Source organism: Zeus faber, assembly GCF_960531495.2.
Source record: "Zeus faber genome assembly, chromosome: 14".
NCBI classification, from domain to species: Eukaryota; Metazoa; Chordata; class Actinopteri; order Zeiformes; family Zeidae; genus Zeus; species Zeus faber.
The window spans coordinates 6,039,698-6,065,741 of record NC_137200.1 but is presented as its reverse complement, the minus strand read 5'-3'; the positions used below and the strand labels follow the sequence as shown (position 1 = coordinate 6,065,741).

Sequence of the window (26,044 nt, the reverse complement as noted above, 5' to 3'; positions counted from 1 at the left end):
TGATGGATGAAAGAGAGGGCGAGGAGCGAAGTAAAACAAAGACAGTACGTGTACGTGTGTGTGTGTGTGCGTGTGCGTGTGGTTGGACTTGCGGAGCAGTGCGCAGAGCTATATGTCGACAGATAACAGTGTAATTACTGTGTAGCGGGGAACAGAAGACATTACGTGGACCTTAATGAGGGAGCGACAGAATGGGGTGAAGAAAAAAGAGAAACCAAAACTGAAACGAGTGTAAATAAACTATGAAGAGGATGATGGTGAATACTTCATTAGGCCTTTTTTTATGCCACTGGTTATTGTCTATTTTCATTAGGTTACGGCAGGTTTTGCTTTTCCGGGTCTTTTTTTTGACCAATTCTTTATTTTGTTTTTCTTTCAATTTATTTTCTCACTTGATTTAAACTCATACTGTACTCATCTCTTATCTGCTCTACCATAAATGTAATTGTCTATCTTTGCTATCTATCTATCTATCTATCTATCTATCTATCCATTTATCTATCTAACCATCCATCCATCACATTTTATTCATTCATTCAAAGAAGAATATCCCCCTTCCACCCCTGCCTCCCTCACCTGAAGGGCTTGGGCGGCAGGATGCTGAAGCGCGTCTTCTCCAGCATCTTGCGGATTTTGTTGCGTCCCCCCGACACGGTGTTGGCCTTCATCTTCCTGGTGCTCTTGTGGTCGGTGGGGAACTCCATGTCGCCCGGCAGGTCGGGGATGGAGAAGCGGTTGCCCCCCTTCTTTTCCTGGATCTTAGGGATGTGCGGCCCGCCGTTCTTCTTCTCGTGCACGATCCTGCTCAGCAGCTCCTTGAACACTGCCGGCGGAGACCGGAGAGGGAGCGATTAGAAGGAAAGACGGATCGGTCAAATGCGTGAAATATGCCCTTCAATGCATTTTGGGGGCATGGTAAAGCATTTAGACAGAGAAGGGAATTGAACGACGGCAGAGAGAGAGAGAGAGAGAGACAGAGAGACAGAGAGAGAGAGAGAGAGAGAGACAGAGAGACAGAGAGAGAGAGAGAGAGAGAGACAGAGAGAGACAGAGAGACAGAGAGAGAGAGAGAGAGAGAGACAGAGAGACAGAGAGAGAGAGAGAGAGAGAGAGAGAAATGGGCGGGCTTGCAGACATGATGTCCGGTTTGGTTCGAACTTCATGCTTCTAAAGAGCCTCACGGACATACCACTACACCAGTGTTTTCCAATCACTGCGCGTGAGAGCTCGCCAGGTGTGCCATGAAAGTGTTTAAAATTCCACTTCAAATGCTTCCAGAAAGTGTTGCAGGATCAAAATTGCAAGGCTGCACTAATTCATCATTTCATCATTTCGAGCGAGAACAGCAGCTCTGTGTTCACCGGAACAAGTTTCACTCTGAAAGCGATGACTCTACGTAGTGATGAAAGGTTTCTTGACGACTCGCTCAATAAAAAGAGTCGCTGGATTTTCGTTCGTTTGGCTCAGTGTAACGCACGGTGAGTGAGGACTTCCTGAACGATGAACGAGAGACAGAAGAGTCGGTTCGGCTCAGAGTTGTGAACAGAGTTCTCACAAAAATCACTTCATGCTGCCAAAATTATTTATTTTGGTGAGAGAGTTAATCAGAGTGAGTAAATCAGTCACATTCAATAGGAATCGTGCCAAATACTTTGCCCTTTTTTTTTTTGCCTTGGACTTTAATAGAGCCCTCAGTAATTACTTTCAGTTTGTGAGTCAAAGATGAACTTGCTCACCCACTGTTTTGTCCGAGTGACTCCCGACTCCTGAGTCAAAGAGATGTTTGCTACGAATGAATCACTCGAGAGTCTTGCACCACTACCTGTTAGTAGATCATAATGATGAGCACGGTTCTTTGTGTTTGAGACATTTTTAGCAATTAAAAGAACAGTGGTGCGCCGTTGGATTGTCTAATTGTAAAAAGTCTGCCGTGGCAGCGCCACCAAGCGAGCCAGAAAGATACCCTTCTTAAAGGAACATACTGGTGTCAAATTGAGTATCACACCAGCCAAATAAACACATATATAATAAAAATAACAACTTGAGAACTTCATTATGTTTTGGCACTTTGCAATCAACTGATTACAAGATTTCCCACCACTACACAGTTAACAACCCTTCAAATAAATCTAAAGAACAGCCTCCATACCACATCACACACAAACACACCAGCAGACTGAGTGACAGAGGCTGGATGACACAGAACCAGACGCACACACCGAATATGTTGGTTTTGACGGTGAGGGCCAGGTGGGTGTTGTTCCTCAGAATGTCCACCGCTTTGGAGTAGGAGATGTTTTCAAAGTTCTGACCGTTAATCTCCATGATCTGAAAAAAAAGAGAGAAGGTAGAATGAGAACAGAGTACATGCAATCAAACGACTCTCACTTTGACAATGAAATGCATATCTAATGTTGCTTATTTTGGTAAATTCTTTCTAATCCTTGTCGTTCAGTTACAAACAACCCAGAGAACGTATCATAACTTAATTATTGGCCTTGAAACTTTCTATGATGTATAGAAAGGTAATGGCTAGACAGTAAATGGCTTACTCGAGTCTTTATATTTCATTGTTTTGTTGAAAAATCTCATAGTTGATACTTTTTTAGCTGCAAATTTTAAAGACAGCCATTCAATGTATTTATGCACATTTGAATGCGCTGTTTCCATTGTTGGTCCCCCACACCTTTCCCGACAAGAAAGCACTGATCAGGCATGTGCAAGAAGTGAAAAAAAGCTGTGGGGATAGATGTTGAAAAAATAAAAACAGAAAAAAATGCTGCCATTTGGAATGGACGGATGGATGGATGCCCACTTTAAAAAGGTATGTACCATTCAGTTCTGGGTTGAAATCCTCCTGGTAATACGGGCAGTCTATCTGGTCGTACCCCGACATGACGCCCCCGCCGCTCTCACCTGATCCCCCCGTTTGAGCCCAGCCTCGGCCGCCTTGCTACTCGGCTCCACGGACTCCACGAAGATGCCGAAGCCGCGCTCGCTGCCGCCCTGCAGGCTGAAGTAGAGCGGCGACTCCCTTGACGCCTTCTGCAGCGTGATCTGCCGGCACTTGGCCTTGGCCGCACACGCAATGTTCAGCAACCGCAGGTGGCCCTTCATCTTCTGCTTGGGAAACAGAGGAATATAGGAGGTCGGATGAAACCGTAGTCTATCGATGTGTGAATGTTATCGTGCTTGATTAGCACCCAGTTGGCTGAGGCTAAAGGACACAAGAGCAAGTAAAGAAAGAGCTTTTTTTTTTGTTTTTTAATTAACTCGGAAGATAGGACTCCCCAAACCCCTCTTCCCTTTTGATTTCCACAAAATATGAAGCAAAAGATTTAATTTCTTATGACCTCGAAAAATTGCTTCTGGAAAGAGGAACCTTGACCTCAGCTGTGCAACCTCTGGATTGTTTGCATTTCAGAGGAGAGGAGAAGACGTAGCAGTAGCTCTGAACCATTGTGAATCATCTTTCAAGACCCTCCCCCGATCTAAATAAAAAAAAAAAAAAAAAAAATGATGAGAGCTCTGTTCTTACTGTGGTTTCCAGGTGCTTCTCGAACTCCTCTAGGAAGCGGGTCATCGCCGGGTCGCCTTCGAAGTCGTTAAAGTGGTTGTTGACCCAGAGCAGCACTATTCTGGTCACCTGGAGACGAAAGTTAGAGCATACATTGTTTTAGAGCTCCCGTCAAAGTTATTTTCAGAGTGTTTTCAAAACCAAAGTAAAGTGGTCAGAAATTAGTTTTAGTAACAAGAATAAAGCCTGGTTCTAGCCATTTCTCCGCTTTGGGCAAAGGGAGCAACAGAGCGGAACGCAGATCACGGGCGTCACTGTGCACACATCGCAGGTGTGCCGTGGACACATTCCTCATGATTATATGTTGCCCAGACAATCCGCTAGCTCGATGGCCATTCATGTTTAAAGAAAATGTGCCTGATATAAAGAGCACCATGAGGTCCATTCCACTGGAAAGCAATGGACTTAATTTAGTAAAAACCAGATGTTTTTGTGTCAATACTTTCACTCTACATAATAAATCCTGCACTTCTGGAAGGGGGAGATCACAGTGGTTTGGGGATGGTCTGGGTTGAGCAGCCATACCTGATCTGGATCTAGGTGATTGGGATCAGAGTGGCTGCATACCTGCTGCTCATTACGATAAACAGCAGGTATGCAGTCACTCCCGGCTCCGGTGTCTGTGTTTTTATTTCAGATGTATCTATTTCTTTTGTTTCCTCCATGAAAAAATATTTTGTAAACACGACTTAGTTAAGGGACTGTGCCGCTCCGTACTGTTCCAAAAAAAACTGTGGGGTTCACCGTTGCTTTCCAGTGCTATTGCTATAAAATCGTATATTGGCGATCGCTGTCCCCCAGCGATTGAAAGTTTGCATGAACGCCCAAGCCTAGTAGCTACATCTGTGGGATGTGCTGGAACAACAAGCCCGATCCATGGGGGCGCCACCTCGCAACTGACAGGACTTAAAGGATCTGCTGCTAACGTCCTAGTGCTAGCCTTTGCTCCCCACACGCATCAATGAGCCTTGGGCGGCAATGACCAATTACCCTGTCACCGGTTCACCGGTTGTCCTTCCTTGGACCACTTTTGTTAGGTACTAACCCCTGTACACCGGGAACACAACACAAGACCTGCCCTTTTGGAGATGCTCTGACCCAGTCGTCTCGCCATTCACAATTTTGTCTTTGTCAAAGTCGCTCAGATCATTCTTACGCTTGACCATTTTTCCTGCTTCCAACACAACAACTTCAAGAACTGATTGTTCACTTGCTGCCTCATATCCCACCCACACCCACACACACTATTCAACAGCACCAGATTATCGGATACAAAAAAATGAACTATTCCATTTCTTGTGGCTGTTTTAAAAAAGGCCTACTGGCAAAAACATTCAGGCAACGCCTTGGGTGCCTATCAATCATTGGGGTGGGGGGGTGACATCCAGAGATACAGGTGGGGAGGTTTCCCCACTGCCCATTAATAAAAAAATAGAATCATTTCATAATGAGCCCTAAAATGATCAGAGAGATATTTGGTTCCTTTTAATGCCTACTCAGAAATGTGGCCACAGCATTTGGCACAAGCTTCAAAAGGGAGATAAAAGCCTGATTGTTGCCAAAAGACGTTTGAATTAAAATTGTTGTCAACTTCCGAGCAACAACCTTGCTTAATTTCCCTAGTTTTCCACAACCATGCCTCCATTAAACATGTCCTTGACTCTCACTAGGAACCTAATGGTTTAGTCAATATGTGCGACATTCCATGCTGCTCCTGTATTTAGCTTTCTGGCTTCTATGTTAACGCCAGCGTTGTTCTAGCCTCAGCAAAAAGGTCACAGCGGCAACTTTGCAGAAAGACAGGCCGTCGATAAATACTGGGTGAGTGAGAGATGAGAGGGAGCTTGTCCTCGCTTGCTCTCTCCCAAAGACTTTTGTACAGCCACGTTGCACACATTGATACACATTGTTGTAGTCTAAAATAGTCACAGGATATGAGCTCTGAAACAATATAGGACGATTTATTCCAAAAACGAGAGGTTTTAGTTTGATATTATAGTACAGGGTTTGAGTCCTAACTAAGTGGGTGTGGGTTTGCCATGTTTAAGTGTGTAAGCCTGTTTTTAATTGCATCTCAATGTCCTTCTTTGCTTTTAAGTAATGTATTTTACACAGTTTTTAAAGCACTTTGAATTGGGCCTAGTGTATCGAAAGTCCTACATGAATAAACTCCTCTCACCTACATCAGCGTTTTTCAACCACTGTGTCAAATTCCAATTACAATAAACAAATAATGGCTAAATAAATAATTAGTGCTCGTGTTGCAAGATCAAAATTGCAACGCTGTACTAATTCATTTTTATTAGTAGGCCATAATAATAAGCAGTTATACATGTTTGTGAGGAAGAAACAGGATAGTGGTCTAGTGCGGTGGGATTATTTCATTGTAAAAAGTGTGCCGTGGAAGGAAAAAAGGTAGAGAACCACCAGCATACATCGTTGCCATACAGTCCATGTCACATTATTCTGTAAGACTGAACAGATATTGTGATGGATTTGCTCCGGCCGTAACATAGTTGCGCTGCGCACTTGTTCCCACAGCGGATCCGGGAGAATACAACGAAGAGGCCGAGTGACTTCTCCACAAAGGTTATCGGCAGCACATGACGGATCTGCTGTTGGGCCACTGGTCTGCGGGAGGCTGACGGTCCAAGCGGATCAGAGACAGCTTAGCTGAGCTGGCTGAAGTTGCATCGATTGCTGGCATCCGGGGCGCGAGCTTCTTCTGAGACATGTAAACGCTAGTAATGACCCTGCGGGCCGATAAACGCACAATGCAGATGGAAAACCTGCACCCACCCCCACCCACACACACGTACCGTGTCCCGGAAGCTGTCGACCTTGAACCACTCCAGAAGTTTCCTTCCCACCTCCATGGGGCTGGACAGGAAGGTCCTGTAGGTCAACAGGAAGTCCTCGATGTAGGTGGGGTCCACAACCGAGGGCTCCTCCACCAGGTGCATGATCAGACGCTCTGGGGTTCCCTGGAGGGGTGGGGGACACACACACACACACCTTCGTAAAGAAGAACTTCCTGATGCAAGGACTGCAAAACGGCAAAATACTAGCAGTTGGTTTTCGAGGTGGATTTGTTTTATTCTAACCAATGAGGAAATAACTCTGATTAATTCTTAATTCTGATTTGGGCTTTTGGCAGCTGTTTGGCCTCGCTACACTGTTTGAAAATCGAAAATTATTCAACACCAGCACATGCCCGTTTAATACACCCATTAAGTGTGAAGTACATCGGATGAACGGTTGTCGAGATAATTGAAGGACATACATACAGAGAGACAGAGGTTCCTTTTGGTGCATGCCCACAAAATGTAAGGACAAAAAACACACAAAAAAAAAAAAAAAAAAGGCACCAAAAGATAGAAAATATAGGCATGTTAGAACTTCCGGACGATCAGTTGAGTCCAGGTTTCTCTGGTCAATGATTTAGTCCCATTTATGTCGACTGCCAGGCGCTCCGCTCACTGGGCAGGGGTCTCCTCCTTGAATGTGCATGTGGGACGTTAAAGGTCACACGCCCGGCACTCGGCCCGCATCTCCAGCGCTTCCTCTGCCCTCATGTTAGCAATGTGCGCACTGCGCTTGCCGGGCGCGCATCTCGGGCCTCACATATTGGATGATGTCACAAATCACTCACCTTAGTGGAATTGGATGATGTCACAAAGCGCCCTGGCTGCACAGAGCAGCTCACCGTTCGTTTGTTGATTCAAAGTTTATTAGTATTACGCGTGTTGCGTGTCCAAACTGCACCAAATTCACCCGCCAAGTGTGAAATAGATCAGACGAACGGTTGTCAAGATAATCGAAGGAAATACATACATACAGAGATTCCTAGATTTATAGATAGATAGATTCTGCACATTAAAGAGGCAATAGACAACTTTTTTGCTTTTACTTATTATGGAGTTAATGTTGATTGCACAGTATAATGGCTATAGAATAATGACACCACCAGCGTTTAGATTGGTCACCTATGAGCCTCCATATCACTATGCAATAGGGACTGCCACCGGGTACGATCTCCTGGGAAAATGAAGGCTCGATTTACGGCAGAAAGGAAGTGCGTCAATCATTGCGAGAAGGGGTAAGAGTGGCTGATAGTGTCCGGCACTGGGCTTTTTTTTGTTACAAGAAAAATACATCTACGAAAAGAACACACAAAAAAAAACCCCATGTAATTATTGGTTGATTTTGAGAAATGGAGAATGGGGACACAGCGGATCGCGCAGTGGACCGGGGATCACTGTGTTATGTGCCGGTTTTTCTTCCCTCACCAGCGGGGAAGTAACAGCGGAAGTCGGCGGCGCAGCCAACTCTATTTTTAATTTTTGTTTTAAAAAGGTTAAAAATCTGAGAGGACAACGAGTAAAAAAGGAAAAATTCAGGAAAATCCAGAGAAAAACGGGGATTGACAGCTACACATTTCTTACACAGAACTTGGCACCTAGGAAAACGTAAAGCAATCTGGTTGTCTTTGAGACAGTGGCACAAACAATAATATCACTTAGAAACACTAGACGGGGAAAGTAGAAAAGTAGTCTATTGCCCCTTTAACTGACGAGCATAAAAACTAAATGCACACGGATGTATATAAACTGATACCCACAATGACACACACACACACACACACACACACACACACACACACACACACACACACACACACACACACACACACACACACACACACACACACACACACACACACACACACACACACACACACACACACACACTAAACAAAAAGATAATACAAATTTAGCAGCATATTGAGATCATTTCTCTCAGTCACACACACTTAAATAATTAATGCCAACATTTATCAGAAAAGTGACAAAGAAATAAAGCATCAAGAATGCAGATTTCGAACAGAGCTGCCGCACACACAGACACAAACTTTCTCTCCCCATATACAGATGCAAAAACATTACAACACGTTATATTCCGTCAGCACAAGGTATTGAAGCAATGCTAAACTATGCTGTCTCTTTATGACTAGATTCAGGAACACTGTCTTTATATATACAAGGCAAATATGAAAATTGTTGACAAAAGCAATTTTAGCGAGTAAGCCTAAAACCTGACACATGACTATGTCACACAGTAGGATAGAAAATGCCTTTTAAGGAAGTTGGCATTTCCCCGGGGTGTTGGAACCCAACTATGAACCAGAGATTATATCCAACACATAAAAAAAAAATGGTTAGAAGGTTGATGGGACTGATGGGAAGAAGATCTTCATTTTCATTTTTCATCTGGACTTTGCATCCATGAGGACTTCAAACAAGCAAACCCTTTGACTGTCTGTGAAATCCACACAGCAGGGTAGAGGTGGTTGTCAGGGGGAAGTGTCATGACGGCGAAATAGCAACTAGAGTTGTCAGCTCTAGTTGCTATTCCACCGATTTTTCAGTTGCAATTATCTGATCGATACCCCCTGGCCTACGGAAGCCGGAGAGGAAGATCAAAAAAGCCCACGAGCGCCGTGGAGCAGGTTACGAGACTTTTAATGTATTAATTAGCAAATAAAGTTTAAAAGACAGTGATGAGGACCATTTTTACAAACCTCGCCACTCAAGAACTTCTAGAAACGACTCGCTTTTGGACTTTACAACCATTATTAAGTAGGTAAGAAAGTAAACGGATTTCTATATAAACACAATACAAGCTACAAAATGCTTTCAAAATAGACTAAAATCAATCATAAAAAAATTGATAAAATAAAAGGGAAATAAAATAGACAATTTGATTGAAAAATACAGTTAAAAGAAAACTGGAGGCAGTTTAAACAACTTTATCATAGACTTAAAAAAAACAAAGCAGGAGTTATGACCTATACTGGTAGGTACAGAAAAAATATATATTGCTATGTGAAAAAAAAAAAATTAAATCACTCTCAGATTAAAGTTAGAAGTCTGAAATTAAACACACAACTATGAGATTAAAGTCCAAACTTGTAGTTGTGAGAAATGTGACTGTCTTATTTTTTTACCTGATTCGGTATTGCCGAGCATTGGATCTTCACATAATTGGATAAAAGTAACCCAGCCCTGCACTTTGAGAACGTAGGCAATGCATTTGTCAACATTTTTGGATGACAGCATCTTTGATAAAGATGAAAAAAAAATAAAAAAAGTAGTCCTCCCCCTTACCAGAGACCAACCCCTAAAACCACCCCACCACTCAATCCCGTCCTCACCTTGATGACAATGTGGCCCTTGCGCGTGCCACTGCGGTCCAGCTCGCGGTGTTCCTTCACCATGACGATCTCACCCTCCTCCTCCACCTTGTGCGTGTTTTTCTCCACGTGGTTGAGGATGCGCCAGTAGTCCTCCTGGGCCACGCACACAAACTGGTGGAGCGGGATGACATGGGGATGACAAGAGCAGCAGCGGGTGAGCCGGTGGTGCAACGGGGGTAGGCCACCGCGTTGGGGTGCTGGCACAGGGCCGTGGTGGATCCTGCTCAAGGGGGGCGGAGCGACAGAGGCATTGGAGGGGGTGACGCCCCTTTTTCTTGGAAAACGGCAGCTAAGAAAAAACAAGGCTAGCTAAACTAACTGTGGTCGTTCGTAACGGACCCAGTTGAATCAGTCCCAATTTCTTGTTTAAAATGTCCCATTGACAAATGAACTAAACTGATTCCTTAAAAGCTGCCCTCCTGAGTCTCAGCTTTCTTGCCACTGTCTATGGCTCCGACCCCTCCCGCCATGGTTCCCTCTCTCGTTTTGAGCTGCGTCGACGGTTTCGGGGGCCCTAAAGCCCTGTGCATCATGCAAACAGGAAGTCTGATGCGTGAGCTGGAGGAACTGGGCATGTTTTTTTAAAAGAGGGGTTACGACCAAGGCGGCTGGTTTCTGCTGCTCGGATCAGGCTCTTGATTGAGACTTCCTAATTTTCTCTGGTGGAAACCACAGACTAAAGAGACAGAAGTTAAGGCCGTACTTTATGCATCTTGAGAAAAAACCTTGTTGATGTGCTATATTCTATATATTCTATTGTGTTGTGTAAAATTGGTGCTCGAGAGCCACATTTGTTACCACAGGTATATGTTTGTTTTGTTTCAAACCTTGTCAATTTGTGTTTGCAAGTTACTGTATGGTTATATGGTCAGGCACAACGTTTCCTTATTTGCAAGTAAAATGTGCAAAACAAACACTGCTTCCTTTTTCCTCATTCAAAGTTTTAACTTGCACATTGACTTCTCAGCTACTGTCTCCGTGCTCAAAATTGCATACTATGTGCTACACACTACATGTTTTAAGTATGCGAATGAAAAGAACGATGGCTTCTGAGACATCGCTCATCTTTCTTTCGGAACGTTGAGGTTTGATGACGACACCGCACACTGCTTTCACCGACGTCTTACCGTCACAATGCATTGTGGGATACACTTGCTGGTGAGTGTATGGCGCGGCGCTCATCATTCCAGTCCTGTTTGCAGACTATCTGAGCATACTACGGTCTCAGACATACTAAACGGGTTCACATCCTAATTTGGCACAGTAAAAAGCGCACTAGCTGTTGTGTGTCTTACCTGGCAGTCATCGCCCTTGGTGCGCACCTCTCCGCTCATGTACTGTTTGTCCAGCGAGGGGGAGATACCGAAGCTGTTGCCCATGCAAAGGGTCTCCACCCGGCCCTCCTGGTGGCTGATCTCCACCGCCCCATTCAGGATCACGTACCACAGGTCCAACTGCAGGGAGACGGTGGGCATTGGTGAGCGATGGAGTGCCCCAAGCTGTACTGCTTGATCCTAGTTTTATTGTGGGTTTTTTTTGTTCCTCGACATTTGTCAAATTCACTTCCAACATCATACAATCTAAGTGGCCAGTTAACACAGAAAAGTTCATGTTGCTGTAAATTCACACGTGTTAAAAACTTGAGAAAAATGTTCAATAAGGTAAGATCAAAGGGAATATGGCTCCCAGAACATGAAATTCATCCCAAACAAAAAGCAGTAGCAGCGTCTCCATAGCAACAGCTGCTTCCATTTGTCACTCCAATAGCCCCTATGAAATATGAAAAGTGAGCAACTTAAATGTCAAACTTAAATGTCAACTCCAGACAACTCAAAATTTTGTTTATATTATTTACATTGAAAGTGGTACTCAGGGGCATTACAATTTTACTTGTTCCAAAACCAACAGTCACTCTTTCCCTTCCACCTTTTTTTTGGTCTTTTGTTAAGGTAATGTTCAGGTATCGATTTTCAAACTTTCAAGGTCAACTTCTTGTGTTTTAATGCTGGCTCGCATCCTATTGTAAACATTGCAATACTGCCCTTTTCTCTTACGAAATGCTATATCCTGTGTTTGTGTGCTAAATCTCAACAATTACTGTTTAAGGTTGTGATGTCACAAACATCCTGACACATGATGCCCCCCGGTGGCCACAGCAAAAGGGGGCGGGGCCATGTGTCCAATATGTTTCCATGACGATCCATCACAGTCGGTCGCTTCCTAGCCTCGCCTTTCCGTCTTTCCTTTATTTCAATCCATCTTCCTCCCTTTCGCTTCTCTCGTTGGCCTCACTCACCCATTGTTTCCTTTCTTTTAAAGCTTCACCCACAATCATTCATCCCCTTTTTGTTGCACTTTTCGAACCGCTATGGACATGGATCCCACGCCCGCCCCTCCTTCCTGTCTGGTCTCTCTCCATCTCCTCTCTTTGTCTCTGCCTCTTCCTCCATCTCTCACTCAACGGAGGAGTGTTTGATCATGGGCAGTGCCGAATTGAGTCTCTTCTCTCCGACCTTCAGATCAGGTCTACAGAGAGATCGGCCACCAGAGTACGCCTGTCTATCAAGTGACGTCTCACACACACACACACACACACACACACACACACACACACACACACACACACACACACACACACACACACACACACACACACACACACACACACACACACACACACACACACACACACACACAGTCTCTAAACACTTGGTCAGAGAGGCATGGATACACTCAAAACGTGAGCATTGATATTGAAAACTCGACATGTAAATAATACCTAGCTTAACGCTCACGTGCATGAGTGTAACGAGAGGTGCCCGACCCAGACACATATTCACGGCCATTCACTCCGTCTCACTGGTGCATATTTCCCATCTGCTCAGGCCCGACAGCTGACAGCTCGCCCTGTAGCCGTGAATCGCTCGGCTTTCAGCAGCCGTGGAACTTCATTAATTAGTTTGGCGCGAAAGCCTGAATGATGGACTGGACTTTATTATCTGCAGACACGGCTCTTTGTATAAAAATTAGCTTAGGGTGCATGTGCAGAGTAAGGCTGAGGGGGAGTGGGCCAGTGTAAGTATGAGTACTTTGTTACTTGTACTTAACCATGTTTTCAAGTATCTGTACGTAACCATATTTTTCAAGTATCTGTACTTACTTAAGTTGATTCAGTTTTATGCTTGTAAATTACTTGTTGACGCACTAGTTGTCATCGGGACGAGCCAACCACTGCCTAGTGCGTCGTGAAAATATTTAAAAATAAATAGATAAATAATGGAAACTAGCTTCTGTGTTGCTCTCGCAACACTGTACCAATTCATCATTTCCAGCAGAATAGAAAACTCTTCTTGTTGTGTGTTCTTCAGAGCAGGTTTCACTCCGAAAGTGACGACTATTTGTAGTGAATCTCAAAAAAGGAGGATTTTTTGAGATTCTGTTCTTGAGTCACTCAAGGTTTTCTGCCTCTTCGTTCATTTGATTCAGTTGGTTTAACACACAGTGAGAGAGGGAGGACTTCCTGTGAACGATCAGTTTGCGAATTGAAGATTCACTCCCTCGCCTACTCTTTTGTGGAGTGGCTCCCGCGTCATTTAAAAGAGTTGTTTGTAACGAACAAATTGTTTGGGAGTCTTGCATCACTAACCATTAATAGGCCATAATACTAAGCACAGTTCTATGAGTTTCTGAAATTTTAAGTGGTGAACAGGATAGTGGTGTGCTGTGGGATTATTTCATTGTAAATATCAGTGCACTGGATTTGAGAAGTACTTTTGCTTTTAATATCTTCAGTAAAATGATTTCAGTACTTGTTCTGAAGGGCACTTAAGTAGAAATTTCAATGTGGTGCCTTCACTTTTACTCGTCATTTTGTGTCAGGGTATGTACTTTGTGCCGGGCCAAGGGGGTGTGGTCAAGCCGCCGCTGCAGACAGGCGCTGCAGGCTCTCATCCCAGGGCCGCTCAGCTGTTGGGGAACGGGTGAATCAACGGAGGGACTCAGCTGATTCGTCCGATCCCGGACAAGGAAGTAATTAAGCTTTTGTTTTTCCCCGCAGCGTGGAAGGTGCCTGTTTGCGGGACATGCCATCAGACCCAGCAACACGGGCGCTAAGCTCAGCAGACCAGACACGATATAGCGGCAGCGCCCACAAGCGCAGACGCTCTGGACTCTCCCCCTATTTGCCAGCGAGCGTATGATTTTCCCTTTGGCCCACGAGCCACCTTTTTGTTTTAAAACTATAATTAACACACGGCAACCGGTGGTGTTTTGCCTTCACCTGCCTCCCCTCCAAGAGGGGGAGAGTCACCCTCACCCCAGTGAGACAAAACATAGGACATAGACATAAATCATTAAACATCATTTAAAATAGAACCAAACAATAACATGTACACAGATAAACATCACACAACATGTATCGAAAAAAAGGACTTGTCCCAATTGGTTCTGGTGTATAAGGTTGGTATTATGTTGTGGCGCCTCCAAGCAGCTGAAAGGGCCCCAAAGCCCCCCCGAGCTCCGCAGATGCATTGACACGCCACGGCTGCAGGAAAACCCAGAGCACGCCTCCCCGCAGCCCAGGAAAGACACCCCCCCCCGCCCCCCGGCCCTCAGAGAAGCTGGAAACCCGCGGAGCGACCCCCACGCCCAGCTCCAAGGAGCACAACCCAGTCCCAGGGAGCACAAGAAGACCCCGTACCCCAGAGGCGGTGTGTGTGCCTGTGTGTTACCTCCTGCTTGTCGTGCAGAACCACTGTGGCAGCCTGCTCCACCACTTCGAACACCATGACGCTGCATAGCTCTCTGCGCACGGACATGGTCATGTTGGCAAACGCAGGCAACTGGTGCATGAACTCCAGCAGTTGCTCTGAGGAGAGAGGGAAAAACCCATTAGGTGAGATGACACCAGAAAATATGAAAAAAGATTGAATAACATAAGTTCAGAAATGTTTTGATTGCAGAAGGGAAATTTGGTCAGTGTATGAAACAGGGATTTTTAAAATATAACCCTTTGACACCTCCTTGCAGGTATCAAAGGGTAAAATGATTACAAAATGTAAAAATAAGACATTAAATCATGAAGTTAAACCTCAGAATTTGCAACACTCAAAAACTCAATCTGGAATTTGTTGGTGTTGAGTTTCTGGAGTGACTCCAGTTTAGTTGGAGTCTTGTGGTCTCTACCCTTTCTATTCTCCACCCTTCCCCCTCCTCTCCTCCCCCGTTCACCCACCCCATCCGTCCATCTAACCCTCCAGTGGCACAGGCCAGAGTCCCAGCAGGCACCCAGCGGGGCAGCCCTCCTTCTGCCCTCTCATGTGGCTCCTAGCTCTGTGGGACCCCAGGGGGCCCGTTAATGAGGTTGTCTCTCCGACTGCCCGCCCGAAAGCCAAAGCAGAGGGGAAAATTGGCATCTAGAGAGAGAGTTCCAGGGGGTTTGGAGGGAGGGCTATGTTGGTGACTGTGTGTTCTTCTGAATGATGAGTGTAGAGACAGGATGATTGGAAAGAAATAAACACAACGAATGTAAGTGGGAATGCCGGCTAGTTCAGCTCACCCCATAGAAAATGTTAGTTTTAACTGCAGTTATACGCTTATAGCTGAGAATTCAAATGACGTGTTGCACAGAGTAGCATATACTGAATGTATACACACAAACACCCATACATATATAAAGACTAGATTAGGGCTATCATGATTATAAAGTAACCTTCAAATTACAATTATTTAAGATAATCCATCATTTTGTAAAATTAACAAATTCCAAACTAATTTGTTTCAAACCAAATTGAAGGGAAATTTTGGGCCAATCTTAGAAATAATTAAATAAATAAGATTGTACATTATGTGTGTTCCCATCAGTTGGGATGAGGCAAATTCACTCCCTACTTTTTTTAAATCCCATTTCAATAGATAGCGCTTCTGCAAAATGTAGACATGCATAATTATACTAAGATAGTGACATGAAATTAACAAAAAAAAAAAAAAAGGACAGTGTAATTTGTTAACAATCCAACTAGGTGAGAAGCCCGGCAGAGTTCTGACCGAGGTCGTCATCGTTGCGGTCGACTGGGTCCTTCTCCAGACACTCCCGCACCAGGTCCCGGCCCAGCAGGGTGTCCGAGGCCCTCTCCAGATCCTCATCTTCCTCCTCCTCTTCCTCGCTGTCCACCGCCGCCTCGGGCAGGCCCGACAGGTCCACGTCACCCAGCTCGCTCTCTGTGGCCTGGGGCGGAGCCAGGAGAGAGAGAGAGAGAGAGAGAGAGAGCGAGAGAGAGAAGGAGAAAAGGGGAGAGAGAACAGAGGTCGGTGGAAATTCAGTTGTATTGCTTCCAGAAAATAAGACATCCTATTCAAGATTCAAGATTTTTTATTTGTCACATACATATACATACTTTCATACATATATGCAGTGAAATGTAATTTGTTGTGAGACAATTGTGTTCGAAAATCAAATTCTATGAAAAAAATGATTTTTACTCCCATAACCTACTTTAAAATGTGTGTTTTCAATGTGCTGAACCTCAGTTTCCATTTTTTTTTTTTTTATATAAGCAGGTACCGTGGTACCTCGACTTATGACTGTAATTCGTTCTATAAGAACGGTCGTATGTTAAAACAGTCGTATGTCGAAGCAATTTTTCCCATATAAATAATGAAAATAATTTGAAAATGAAAATAAACAAAATACACAGCATAAACACAGTTAAAATTAAAAAAATATCAATAAGCCACGAGCTACGTGCACACACCATGTAGGTTCCCCACTGACTGACTGCTGACTGACTGCTGACTGACTGCTGACTGGCTGCCGACGCGTCAACTTCAAGTTTCCACGGTCGTATCTTGGAGCAGTCGGTCGCAAGTCTATACTAATTTTCGCGACTTGTATCTTGGATTAGTCGCAAGTAGATGCAGTCATAAGTCGAGGTACCACTGTATTGTGATACTGTATAGTATACAATATTGACATTGTAAGGAGCAGTGCTAAAACAGTATCCAGTCATGTTAACTTAGTACATACACTGTAATTAAATATGTTTGTACAAAATGCTGAAATCAGGTGGGTGGGGTGAAAGGTGAAATCTTAATCTTAATCCATTCAATAATTCCGCTAATTAAAATTAGAATCATTATATTGACATGGTGAGGATCGGTGCGTCCCTCAAGAAACAATTAGCATAAAGAAAATCTGACAGTCTGATAAATAAAATACAGTAATCAAATTAAATCAAAATGGCCGAATTTACAGTAAGAGGGTAATATGTGAAAATATAATCAGTACACAGTACAATACAGTTAAGAGATAATTTATACCGCCCTGTAGCTATTTGACCAGCATGCTGCCTCTATCTAGTGATTTAAAGAAAAAAGTGATATCATCACAACGTTTCGAGGAAAAAAAAGAAACAACCAATCTCAACTTTGGAAAAGGTATTCAAAGCTATAAAAATATCCGGCCCTCCAATCTAATCTCCCATCATCTTTGTTGATTTTCCCCAGAAATCCCATGTCCAAACACTGCTACAGAGGGAAAAAAAGCCTCCAGCAGGTGACCCCGACCTGGGAGCCGGGCTTCAACTCCCAAACTAGCCGACAAACAGAGGAGGAAAAACAACCAATTATTTCCGTACATGAGTAAAAGAAGTGCATATATCCTCTTTCCCAGCATGCTCGGCTGACAGATGGCTGGCAAGGCCCAGTGGCTAGGGGGCAGAGAGGCTCACGGATCTGCAGGGATGTGAACCTTCAACCCAGAAGTGAAGAGAGCGGCGTTGCAGCCATCTGTTGGCTCTACACTACACAACTAATGTGCTCATTTTCATTTACATGTTAGTGAAAATGATTCATATATATATATTATTATTATTATTTTTTTTTAACATAACTTAGGCAGATATTTCACAAAATCATAAAACATTATTCATCTTTAGTGCCTCATTTGGGAAAGTAGGAGTTTGAGCTTATAGCGTCCTTCCATGATAGTAGGGGTCTACAACCTCATTCTGGTAGACTTTGGCATTGCTCGGAATCAAAGCGGCAGCAATTCTTCATTTCTCAATTTCTTAATCTTAATTTGGAGAGAAGAATTTGAGGGTTCCTTTCCCAGAATGGCAGCGTAGCTCTGGTAGTCATCCCCAAAAAGAAGCGGTGATTAAACCCATCACTAGTACATGCAGCGGTGCTTCCTGGTTTTGATGAGAGGTAAAATTAAAAGGCCAAACCATCTGGACCTCCAGCAGTTCTCTCAAAAAGATCAGCTCATACCAGAGTAGACAAGCCGGAATACAAAGCTTCCCAGTCCAGGCAAGTTCTCTATTCCCCATTTGAATGCCCCTTAAGAGCCCAGAAAAAAAACCAAACAATAAAACATTGACAATACCAGCCAAACTGGAAGGAGAGGACCTATAAAGATTCAATCAATGGAGAAATGACATCCCTGCTTCTCTAATATTAACATAAATATGACCGAGTTATGAGTCCATGGCGATGGTCCATGTCAATTAAAAGTCAATTCAGCTGACACCATGATTCAAATTTTCTCTGCTTCAAGTCTTCTTGTGAACAGATGATACAAAAGAAAAAGAAAGTGCACCAGGGAGTAATAGTCAATAAAAAAAAACACACAGCACAGACGGCGTAATTGCTGGAAGGGAAGCTTTTCTCAAGATTTTTAAATTCTTGCAGCGAGGCCATCTCTCATCATATATTGTCTAAAGGATGCCGACGGCGAGGAGGGTGCTGTGGCCACAGGCATAATGCTGAAGTGATCACAGATCTCTTCATTTCTCCCTCTCTCCCTCGGTGTTTTCCATTTTTATTTTGTATATTTTTAGCACGCAGGAGGTGTCTCTTCCTGTTCCTGATGCCTATTCCCTTCATCCCAGATCAGTTTTTTTCAGCCACTATCGGGTGCTGTCCGGCGGCTACAGTGGTTCCTGCCCACTGATCTGGGGAGACCCTGAAGAGAGACGAGACAGAGAGCTGGGACTACATCATGTAAAAAAACATAAATAAAAAGAATGGAAGGATGGAATAAAGACGAAAATTAGATAACGGAGGGAGGAATGGGAGGGGGTGGTGGAAAAAGAAAGAAAAATAGGCGAGAAGGGGTAGAGAAAGGAGAGACAAAGATATGGAGCTGGCAGGACATGGGAAGGAAAAGCAGGAAATTAAGAGACAAGAGAAAGAATAGACACAGGCCCTGGTTTTCTCTGCGGCAGAGTACCGCACACCTCTTTGGGGACGGAGTCCACACGCAAAGAAGGTGGATGTGGCAATAAACAACGCGCTCCGAACTGTGACGGGCTGCCTAAAGTCCACGCCGGTCAGCCAGCTCCCTGTCCTAGCAGGGATCGCCCCGGTCGCCATCAGAAGGGAAGCCGCCACCTACGCTCTGGCATGAAAGGCCAAGATGCATGAAGAGCACCTGCTGCACAAGACAACAACCATGTTAGCGACCCCAAGCAGACTGGTCCCATGCCAGCCCTACATCCTGGCGGCACAGAGGTTACTGCAAGCGGCTCCAGAGGGACAGTCAAGAAGGGCATGGCTCGCCTCGTCCCAGATGGTAGAGTCGGAGACTGCTGAGCCCAAGCGACTCCACCGCCACATCTGGGACCCAGGTGGAGGAGTCAAGGGTGAAGAACTGCCACGCCTGAGCAAACAGCGGACCACATTATCAATGGATGTGACTACCACAGTCTACCGTCTGAAGCTGGCCTCTTCGAACTGGACCTGGCGACGATTAAATGGCTACGCGATAGTGTACTGGACATATGATGTCATACGAAAGAAAGAAAGAAGTAAAGTTGGGAGAGAGAGAGAGAGAGAGAGAGAGAGAGAGAGAGAGAGAGAGAGAGATGAATGAGGAGACCACTCCTTGAAATGTGGAACTAGGTTTGGGCCTTATTATATCAAAGCTCCTTAATCAACAACATCAAAAACACAGAGATACTCTTCATCTTGCTCTAGAAGACATCAGCCAGAAATCTGAGTTGGTTGGTGGTGTTCAGTCCAAGAGGAAAGAGTGTGAAGGCGAAGTGAGCCGGAAAGGGATGGGAGTGCTCGTTCAAGGCTAAGGACTGTGTGAATGCAAAGGAGAAAGACCGCTATATGCGAAAAGGAACCGATGGTTGACAGGTTCAGCTCTGTGTGATTATCGTATAATCTCAGGGTGGAGGCATCTGATGTTTGTGCTGAACATCTAACCAGGGCTAGCCCGGCTAAGGCCCAGCGACGGGCTCTGTCATGGACATGGAGTAGGGAGCGGTTGGACCAGGGCTGCGGAGGGCAACCGTCCTCCGGAGAGGCCCTAAGCACGCCTCTCCCTTTCCCCTTTAAACCTCTGACTACGCCAGATGATGATGAGGAACAAAGACATATCACCTACAGTTGAGTGCTGCAGAGTAGACTTGAAAAGTTATTATCATCTGGCTGCGTCTACAGTGTGCTACGCCAAGAGGAAATAATGTACAGTCCTTTGATGTACCCGTTATTAACTATTGATTATAAACCTTTGAAACACCCTAACACACACACACACACACACACACACACACACACACACACACACACACACACACACACACACACACACACACACACACACACACACACACACACACACACACACACACACACACACACACAATTAAGTTCCAAGGAAAGAGTTGTTATTGACTGCTGGGAAATGTCACGTAAAGGTCTACTACAAGAGAAGAAATCACAAAACCACTTCTGAGAAGTTGCTTCAGTCGGTGCCATTTTTAAGACGCCAGCCGGACAGTAAACCTGAGACATAAAAGGCAAGACTCTGATCTCTCTTTGGATCAAGTTTACATGTTGACGGAAACAGAACCTCAAGGTATAATGGTGGATTCTGTATGACATGAAGACAAAATAGGCGATGGCTGGCCAGTTTTATTGAGCCCTCGTGGCCATGACACTGTTGGCGTGTCATTTTTAAGCATTACTTTTATCCATTCTAAACTGAATACCCTGCCTCCTCATACTTCAATCTCTCAGATCTACCATTTAAATTTGAAGCTGAATATTTGAGCCGTCTAGATCACACTTTTATCCACACAGAATAACAATGAGGGCAGCTTTATGACAAGCCCTATATATCACAATGCTGATAACACCGGGAACTGACAGGAGCGGTATAACGGTCAAACATTATTGCACATTAATGGAACCCTACATATTTATACCGATCATATAGGGGCAGATGGATCGCTAAGGGCAACGTTTACCTGCTGTGTGTGATCTTTCCTCCGCAGTAGGAAAGAAGGGGGAAGACTGAGTGCAAGCGCTCACAGCTAACTGTTTCACAGCGCAGAAAAGATGGATAAAGATGGATTCCAAAAGAGCATAGTGGGCCGTAAAAAAAAAAAAAAGGACCACACATACAATGATTGATAGCCAAAACACACACCCTGCATGCACAAATCAAGTGTTTGGTAATAGTAAACGCTACCTGGTAAATGTCTGATAGACTGCTGCTCCCAGAGTCACTGGCGATGCTGCATCCCGATTGGCTGGGGGGCACGTGCATCACCTGCTGGTTGGCATGGTCTGTCAGGTGCATTTTGTTGAGGTCCGCAGGAAGCTGCTCAGGAAGGAAGATGAAGTGGGAGAGAGAGAGAGAGAGAGAAAATATAAGGTCGACAGTAGTAAACACACAGGCACTTTTAAACATGCAGCTGAACCCAGAAAAGTCTCTGTGTCCTGTGAGAACGAGAGAAGAAGCCGACTCTCTGTCAGTCCTTCCTCCAACTCAATCAATGCTGTGTAAGAATAGCAGAAGTCTACTGTTACGGTTTATACATGGAGCAACACAAACAATAAGACCTGCCCAATACATTCCACAACATGACCGCGGGGTACTATATCTGTTTTGCAGTCGAACACATTCTACACCAACAGCATTTCTGTGTGGAAATTGGCCCTTTGAGGCAAGGGAACCTCTATGAATACGGCAGAGGGCAAATGTATTAGGCAGCTTTGTAGTACCCTTTTCAAGCAAGTGTAGAAAAATAAATACCTAAACTGGAAAGGTTGCAGGCTTCATGTGTTTAAAGAAGCTACATTGATGCGCCTGCAAGGAGCTGGTTCATTGACCTGAAAGCCTGCAATCGGCTGGACGGCCTCTGATGTTTTATTATCTCAGACCATTAATGTGAAATGGAGGGAGCTGACAAGAGAGTTGAAAGAACAGTAAGTCATAATCCAAAGCTAGAGGCTGATATTAGTTACAATAGTTTGGGGTGACCTTAGAAAGAGGATGAAACAATAAATTTGGCCAGAGGCTGCACGACCGATGTGCTTTGTGCAGGCAGCCACTTTGCAGCCCACACACACACACACACACACACACACACACACACACACACACACACACACACACACACACACACACACACACACACACACACACACACACACACACACACACACACACACACACACGTCAAGGCTCACAAAACTGCCTCAATAAGGCCTGACTGAGACACCAGCACAAACATGCATTCGTGTCTGACACACACAAAAATACTGACAGCACACGGAACATAACAGATCACACACTTGTGTCCGCACAAAGTTCTCTAAGTTCTCCTGCCAGAAGATATTTTTGCTGAATGATCACAGTTTTCATACCGATCTTAAAATAAGCATGCACGTCCCGAGCAAGAAAGAAAAACAATTTCTCAAAAGAGTCTATGCGCGGCGGCATTCAATTCTATACTCCCTGGGATAAGAAAGCACTTTGCACAAGGCAAGAGACCATCGATAAACAGTAGAGGGGAAAGAAAACAAAAATCTCTCTCTGGCCTTCTCCTCCTCCTCACACTTCAGACAAAATGCTGCCGTAAGCCAGTTCTTCACAAAAAAGAATCACCACACTCCAAATAAGCTGCAGCTGTAAGTTTAACAATGTATTTCTCAAAAAACTGTGAGACCCGTTTGCTCGCTTGATCTCTTACGTCAGTCACTGAGTTTGGCTCACTCTGAATGGTCGTTTCAGAGGAGAAATGTTGGCTGTTTGTTTCATATCAAACAGGACACTGAAAAGGATATTTTGAACAATAAGCTGTCAAAGCAAGACGGATGCTACGAAGCTAATGTGAAGATTGATTTGGGTCCTATAAATAAAAATAAAATGGTAATTGGTAATTAGTATTTGGTCTTTAGATACATTTTGAAAAAATGTCACCATTAGCCCCAATGAGTTTGAACGTTTTCAACAACTAGTTGGTTATCAAACAAATAGACTTTTACCTATCACTAATACAGAATTCAAGATTTTTTAAGATATTGCTGAGGACCCCAGATACCCCCCAACAAGCCCTCATACTGTCCCTTCTTACCAGTCTGGAGCAGGGCAGGGTGAGGGAGGACGTCCTCCTGGGACACGGGGGAAGCCGACAGCACACCCCTTCCATTGTTTCACACACGCACACCAACAGCCGTCCAACCACACTAGCAGGTGACTAGACTGAGCCGAGGCAAGCCTGGCCAGAGCCAGACAGCTACAGTAGTTGGACGGAGCTACACGGAGACCTAGCAGCACCATGCAATATTAAAGACATCCAGTCTGAGGCCAACCCCCGACCCCCAAACCACCCCGCATCACTACAATGTGTCTACTGCACTGTTAAACACTTAGCACATCCCATACATGTAGACACACAAGAGTAGGAGTAGTTTCGCTCGTTTCCCAACTGACAAGTTCCCCCTGTGTGTCATATTGAAAGGGAAACTTTAGTTAATAAATGAATGGATTTAGGAAATGGGTGATGAGGGTGATTAAGCGGTAATATGTCATTAAGATATATTGTCGTGATTGACACTCCTGTCGTCTATATGAATGACAGAGATGGATACTACCTACAATTCCTCCTATTCATCAGGAGATATTGTAATACAGAGTGATATCCTGTAAAATCCCATACAGTTATCATGGTAAGAATTTCACCCACACCCACATAGATGGATTCACTCTCCTTATTCTAATAGGGCAAGGTAAGGAGACCAAAGGTTGGTGAACCAATTTCTGCCCTGCTGATTTCACCTTCAACTGCAGATGAAGACTCTAATCCCTGATATTATTAAGTGGAGTCATTATCGGCTTGGGGAAAAAATACTAATAATATTATCTTCTCCAAGGTATATTGATTCCCCCGTCTAAGGAATGCTTGCACATGCAAACACACACACACACACACACACACACACACACACACACACACACACACACACACACACACACACACACACACACACACACACACACACACACACACACACACACACACACACACACACACACACACACACACACACACGTTGTAGGTCCTGACACCTTTACATGTCTTAAAGCGAAATCCATTTTCCATTAAGCGGCACATCTACACAGTCTTTGTCCTACTTAGTGCTGAACCTGCTACAACACAGGACCACGGGATTGGCGTTATTGATAAAGTTACACACACACACACACACACACGCACAAACGCCCACACACACACACACACACACACACACACACACACACACACACACACACACACACACACACACACACACACACACACACACACACACACACACACACACACACACACACACACACACACACACACACACACACACACCAGGGGGTGAAGAGTGTTGGTCGAGAGCCAAGACCTGGGAGATACTCTCCACAATTCCATTAGTGTGCGATTGTCAGTGTGTGGGTGTAAGAGAGATGCAGAAAGGGTATTAAAAGGGGTGGAGCGATAGAGAGAAACACAAAATAGGGATGTGGAAAGGAGAAGTGTCAACTCGGTGTGATATCAAATAGTACAACTGAAAAACATTCGACATTATAACTCTTCGAAGGACGGCTGCGACTTAATGGTGTCACTGCTTCCAAGCACCCCAATGGCAGCAAAAAGAGTAAAAGAGGAAGAGGAGAAGGATGAGGAAGGTGTAGCAGTCGCTGAGGTCTAGTCAATCCTATCGAAGCCCACCCACACGCCCTTCCGCTCCCAGAGTCGGGGCGGGGGTGGGAATGGGGGTCTCCCATTCATCTCATGTATTAATGATGGTGAGATGATGGGGATTAAAAATGGATGTGCACGGCTCCCCTCGGCTGTGCGAATTCATCATGTCAGAGGAAGAGGGCGAGCATTACATATTTTACTCGCAGTCTGGTCAATAGACGACCAGTGCGACACTAGATACTTGGAATAAAATTAATAAATAATAATCCATTTCGATATCGCATTTTTATTTTTGACGATACGTTAAAAGTGCAATGTGGAGAATTTATGGAACAGGCTTGGCAGGAATGAATATAATATTCATAAGTATGTTTTACTACATGTATAATCCCATGAAAATAAGAATCGTTGTGTTGGTGTTTCCTTCGAATGAGCTGTTTTTATCAACAACGGGGGCGGGTAGGCTTCACCGCCATGCTGCACAGCCATGTTTCTATGGTGGCCCAGAACGGACAAACCAAACACTGGCTCTAGAGAGGGCCTTTCGGGTTTTGTTAACGGCACCTGAAGGTCAACGTAGCCTCTCACCTCACCACTAGACGCCACTAAATTGCACTGTTAAAGGTACAATAAGCAACTTTTCCTCATTAAAATGTCTAAAAAAACGACTAGACCTAGGTTATATATTTTGTTGAGTTGTCTACTTACATTATCCAAAATGTTCCCAACAATTTTCAAGGCCAGGGGGTTAGGGTTAGTAGAGTTAAATCTGTAATTTTATTATAGGTAATGGTCTGTTTCATTAGGGCTCCTGTCAATTGCGTCGTATCCTCTCTAACCCCTCGACTTGCTAGAAGGTCAGGGGCAACATGGGGAACATCAGATGATATGCGAGAGAGTGACGAAGTAGCTAACGCCAGGTAGCCACTGTAATGTACTATCATTTGTATTGCTCAAATATTACTCTACTGACTGAATGCTTGATGGAGCGTTATTTATTTCCGTTTGCGGCACGTTCTGTCGCATATAGGTGAAGACAGCAGCTCCCATAATCCCACACTGCTTCACGACGTGAAACTCCGTCTCTTGTTATTGTTCAGATTGGTGACCCCGAGCGACAGAAAATACATATTGGACCTTTAATGGCCAGTAACAGACTGCTGGCCAGATTTTTTGTAATTTCCCATGCATATCATTTTGTTTTTATGTACTTTGGGC

At 44.4% G+C, this 26,044-nt stretch overlaps 1 protein-coding gene across 1 annotated transcript in view; it reads right to left on the bottom strand.

Moving 5' to 3' along the window:
- rapgef6 (Rap guanine nucleotide exchange factor (GEF) 6) overlaps nt 1-26,044 on the bottom strand; it is a 142,756-nt gene that overhangs the window by 35,990 nt on the left and 80,722 nt on the right. The window contains 10 exon segments of the mRNA XM_080014441.1: nt 577-823; nt 2,220-2,328; nt 2,917-3,120; nt 3,539-3,646; nt 6,397-6,561; nt 9,792-9,944; nt 11,129-11,287; nt 14,564-14,700; nt 15,879-16,059; nt 21,316-21,447. Coding sequence (XP_079870567.1) covers nt 577-823; nt 2,220-2,328; nt 2,917-3,120; nt 3,539-3,646; nt 6,397-6,561; nt 9,792-9,944; nt 11,129-11,287; nt 14,564-14,700; nt 15,879-16,059; nt 21,316-21,447 — 1,595 coding nt within the window.